Here is a 5424-nt window from a genome sequence, read left to right as displayed (position 1 = left end):
GTTGCTGGCTGTTCTTCTCCCAGAAAGTGGCAATGCAAAGGGTAAGCAGGTCTCTAGCAGCTGCCCAGTTAGGTGGGTCTAGGTGGGGAGTTGTGGGCTTTCCCGAGGTGGATTGCTTAGAGTACCAGAAGGTCTACAATTTGAGCACCCTGTCTCCAGGTGTAGCTCATTCTTTTGGAGATGGTATAAGGGCAGGGGCCCTTTGGAAGGAAAATGTCATCATGAAGCTAAGCATTATGCTTCTTTGTTTGGTAAATGGCTCACTTTCCACCATCTCTCTCTTGCCTTCCTCTTCTGTTCTCCTTACACTCCTTGACTTTCTTCTGTAGCGGTCCAGGAACGCACTACATTCCAACTAATCCAGATCTCATTCTATGCCAACCAATCGTGGGCACAAAATCAGGGCTCTGGTTGGCTGGGTGAGTTGCAGACTCATGGCTGGGACAGTGAGTCGGGCACAATACTTTTCCTGCACACCTGGTCCCGGGGCAACTTCAGCAATGAGGAGCTGTTAGACCTGCAGCTGCTATTTCGTTTCTACTTCATTGGATTAACTAAGGAGGTTCAAAACTACGCCAGTCAGTTACAGTTCAAATGTAAGTTCAATCATCTCACCTAGGGGATTTCTTGAGTCCTCTATTTCTAGGATATATTCTGTATTCTTTTCTGGGACATTTCCATTATTCCTGCCCACCATAAAAGTTTACATGGAGACTCTTGGGGGATATCCCAAATATTTACTCAAAATTTCCAGACTGTGGCTACTTCAGGAATATTTTTTCCCTGAGCTTTGTCATTTTCCCTCTGTGTTCTCTTTCTGTGGTGTATACTCCAGAGGCACACAGTTGTCTCACTCTGACTTCCTTAAAATATAACTCTGTAATACCTCCAAAGATCTACATTCACAGTCTAACACCCATAGTGACCGATTCTTTGCATCATGAAATCGTGTGCTTCCATCTCCTTCATAGAAGTTGCTCCCACCGGCTGTAGCTCATGGTCCACCTATCTTTTCTGCCAACTGTCAATATCTTCTTAATTAAAGATATTTATTTCTTACTGGCTCCATTTTCCATCCCCAGTGATTTTTCCTCCCTTTGTTCCTAGTTGTATATATCATTCCCACACCTATATACCCTGCTTTTTACTCCACATTTGAAAAGCCCCTTTGATTCCCATATCGTTGCTGTCATTTTCTTCATTTGAGCTTGTTTTCTTATTCCTTCCTTCCCCTAGATCCCTTTAATGTACAGGCAAGAGCTGGCTGTGAGCTTCACTCTGGTGAGAGCCTAAAAACCTTCCTCCAGGTGGCTTTTGAAGGATCAAATTTCATGAGTCTCCGGGACACAACATGTGTACCATCTCCAGAGGGTGGGAGTCGGGCCCAGAAGGTCTGTGATCTAGTCGATCAGTATGAAGGTATCAAGGAAACAGCAAACAACCTCATGAGAAACACTTGTCCCCGATTTCTCTTGGGTCTCCTGGATGCAGGGAAGATGGATCTTCAGAGACAAGGTCAGTTTAGCTCTTCCCTCTAAGACTGTTTATTCCAGTCAAGCCCCTTCCTGCCATCTTCTTCACACAGCACAGGGAGGAGGACAAGAGGGAGAGGTGCTGCTGGGTGGTACTTTCCTAGAGGAAGAAAAAGGGTGACTGCATACTGACTTGGATATAGTGTATGTTCCCTAAGGTGTGTGTTCAGTGTTTGTATCTGAGTCCCTTTTGTTCTCTGTGCAGTGAGGCCAGAGGCCTGGCTGTCCAGTAGCCCCACCCTGGAGTCTGGCCGACTGTTGCTGGTTTGTCACATCTCTGGTTTCTACCCAAAGCCTATTTGGGTGATGTGGATGCGAGGTGAACAGGAACAGCTGGGCACTAAGGAAGGCGATATTCTTCCGCATGCTGATGGGACATGGTACCGTCGGGTGACCCTGGATGTGGCAACGGAGGAGGCATCTGGGCTGTCTTGTCGTGTGAGGCACAGCAGCCTGGGAGACCAGGACATCATCCTCTACTGGGGTGAGACCTGGGGTTGGAAGTGGGAGTGGGAGTGTCTTGAGCCTAAGTGTAGGACAGAGGAAGATCTGGTGACACCAAATTTAGCTGAGGAATTGAGGGAGGAATGAGCACAGATGACTCCAGCAATCTCTGGAGGAGTGCAACCTGAGGGACACATAGATCCTAGACATTTGGGAAGGTGAAGAACCCCTCCGTGGATAGGAATGGGAACCCCTCCATGGGTAGCGACTGAAACAGGACAATCAGTGTGGCTGTTACCCAGTTCTCATGTTAAGTAAGGAAACCAGTGGCTGGAGTGGAGCCAGCAGTTGTTCTAAGATGACATGCACGTCAGCTGCACTCTCCAATACCACAGGACACCGCCTTTCCATGAACTGGATCGCCTTGGCACTGGTAGTGCCCCTGGTGCTGCTGATAGCTCTTGGGTTGTGGTGTAAGAAGCGCTGGTGAGTCAATTACATTTCCTCCTCTCTTGCCAAATTCTTGTTTCATATTTGTTACCTTTCTTAGCTTTTCTCTTGCCATCTTCCACTTATCTAGCGTTTCTCCCACTTCTGTTCTTCCACAGTTCATATCGGAATATTCCATGAGATGCCTCACTGTGTCTCCCCAATGGTAAGGACAAACCAAATTCCCAGGAGCTTTGGACAACATAGTGGTGGCGTCCTACTATCCTATGATCTGTTAAATTGTTGCTCTTTATGCATAATAATTACTCGTTAGTGTGATCTAATTTCGGGAACTCTATGGAAAGGGATCTCCATTTTTGTCAGTAGTACTCAACTATATCTTTGTCCAGAGAGCTTCCTTGACCCATGAGTATGAGGCAACCATTCCTTCTCCAGAGCCTGGAGAGCCCTTCAACTGCAGTCTACTGCCAGTCTGGGTCCCTTGCCTTGTGAACTGCTCTCACCCAGTTCTCCCTCCTCCCCCTTTTCATTTTAGGCTCCTTGGGGGTAAGATCATGACAAAGTACATTTCCTGCATGGAATTTGTGCTTATTGAAAAACTAAACAAATAAGATCACGGTATATGGTTAGATTAATTGCCATGTTGCTAGTTTTTCCCTTTGACATTGTTGTAGCATTTGAAACATTGATGATCTTTTTCTTATTTAAATATTTAACAGCTAAGAAATTCCATCCTGTTTTAGCTCACTCTTCTTCTGCCTAGAACTCCAAGGAAAAATGCCATTTTTTCCACTGACACACATATTTCTATATACAAACACAAAGGAGACATACTGAGAGAGAGGAAGAGAGAGAGGAAGGAAGGGGGGAAGAGAGAGAGAGAGATTGATTGTAGGGCAGACATTTCACAGGATGAGTAAGAAAAATGAGCAAGAGAGATGGTTCTTAGGTTTGGGATTGGATCAAGACACCAAAGTATATGGAAGATACATTGTATGATATCTGAGAACATACTGCTATTTGTTAGTCTCCTTAGGATTCATTCATTAATTCAGCTGCCTTCTTTAAAGACCTGAATATGAGAGAGGCACACAGAGGTGCTGAACTAGCGAGGGAGAAAACAACTGTCCCTCTGTCTGAGGTTGCAATACTTGCTTCTTCAATTGGTCTTTGTTCTGTTCACTATAGGAATGCTTTTCTTTATTTAAAAAATTTCACATCAGCTTTACTGATGTACAACTTCCAAAAACATGCCTCAGTGTTAAGTGCACAATTCTAGTTATTTGGACAAATGCATGTGCTTGTGTAAATAACACCATAGTCCAAAACTCGAATTTGGTAAACCTTCACACCCACTTGTAGTGTGACCAAATAATTCTGCATCTAACTGTTGGTGACCTGATTTATGCTAATTAAGCTTAGATTTATTTTTCTCTCACTCTGTTAAGAAATAAATTCTAAGTATTGTTTACATTTGGCTTTTTTTCAGTTTGTGTAGCTGAGATGTTCTTCTTTTCCTTTCATTGTTGAATGGAAATAATGTTGGGGATGAAGCTCATCAAATAAAGCATTTTGTCTGTTTTATTGTCTTTTTATTATTATTTGTTTTTATTCAGTTTCCTGTCTGGACACATTTCATAGATTTCACCTACCCTGCAGTTTGTGTTTGCTTACTTTTTCTCATTCTTCTCAGTATATAACTGCATATTTCTTTCCTTCATCCACCCCTCCAAGGATTCTGCTGTATCTCCCTCCCCCACCTTCTTTTCTTAGTTCTTATTTCTGCTGTTAACCCTCGCTTCCTAGGAGCCATTCTCGGGTCGGAAGAGCACAGTGGGGAGCAGTGATGGAGCAGGGACTGCATCTAACACCTCAAGCTACTGTGCTCCCTGCCCCATGCTGAGGAGCTCTGTGTGAGTGAGGGCACCTGCTCATCATATGAGCAGTTTACACATCTGTGCTGGTGTCTCGGTTACCTTTCTCTCATTGCTGAGACATAATACTCAGCACCCAAAATTAAGGGAGGAAAGGTTTATTTAGCTCACAGTTTGTAGAGGTTTCAGTCTATACTTGGCTGGCTCCAAGGCAGGGTGGCACATGGCAGAGGGCAACAGTTGAAGGCAGCAGAAGACCACAAAATCAGCAAGAGCACAAGTGGGAGAACAGACCTCTTTTCCTCCCTTACATGGTAAGCAGGCTACCCCAAACTGGCAGGTGTGTAGCACTCACATAATCTCAATGCCCTCTTCTTTTTTTGTGTGTGTGTCTTTTTGAGACAGTGTCTGAGCTCACTTTGTAGCCCAGGCTGGCACTGAACTCACGATGATCCTCCTGCCTCAACCTCCTGAGTGCTGGCATTACTGGCATGTGCCACCACACCCAGCTTCCATGTCCCCCTCCTGCACAGGCTCAGGGTGATACAAAGCACGGACCCAGCCCTGCTCATCCACTTACTTAACCTAAACGTCTCAAGTTTACATGATGAACAACATCCTAGAGCAGAAATGGCATGTCCTGTTCACCCCGGGATGCAGAACTGCTGAGTCATTCAGTTAAGCTTCTAGACTCCTCAAGTTGACACAATGTTTCAACCATAACAGCTGGATTGTACCTCCTTCTGTGCAAGGCCTCATGTGTAACCAGGATGTGTGGATGTAACTCTGGTCCTCTTTGGCCTCTCTTGTGTGTGTGCAGTCTTACCAACCTCTGGAAATAAGTGGGAGTGTATCAAAGTCCACTACACCTGTCTTATTTTCCAGATGCCTCAGGTAAATTTTGCTTGGTTTGATCTTTGCCTCAGCCACTACTGCAGCCTCTGGCAGCTGTCATGCTGCCCTCTGGTTTGTTTGTTTGCTTGTTTTGTTTTGTTTTGTTTTGTCACCAAGGGCTATTGTTTTCTGCAACCTCTCTGCACATGGGATCTTTCTATGGAGTTCTAAATTGGATCTGCCTTTCTGATCCAGCAAGACTGGTGGTCCCCATCTGACTTCACCATGTA

The 5424-nt window shown here is 44.9% G+C and overlaps 1 protein-coding gene across 2 annotated transcripts; it reads left to right on the top strand.

Moving 5' to 3' along the window:
• LOC102025985 (T-cell surface glycoprotein CD1c3-like) lies at positions 1-3977 on the top strand (the record flags this gene model as incomplete). Of its 2 annotated transcripts, none has more annotated exon segments than XM_013521351.1 (7): positions 1-41; positions 330-596; positions 1237-1515; positions 1903-2016; positions 2372-2462; positions 2585-2631; positions 3916-3977. In XM_013521351.1, coding segments are annotated over 6 exon segments (814 nt in total), but the record flags the coding sequence as incomplete, so codon positions are not given.
• Between the last annotated feature and the right edge of the window lie 1447 nt (positions 3978-5424).

Source organism: Chinchilla lanigera, unplaced genomic scaffold, assembly GCF_000276665.1.
Source record: "Chinchilla lanigera isolate Chin_1 unplaced genomic scaffold, ChiLan1.0 scaffold00061, whole genome shotgun sequence".
Taxonomy (NCBI): Eukaryota; Metazoa; Chordata; class Mammalia; order Rodentia; family Chinchillidae; genus Chinchilla; species Chinchilla lanigera.
This window is presented reverse-complemented; position numbering and strand designations above follow the sequence as displayed.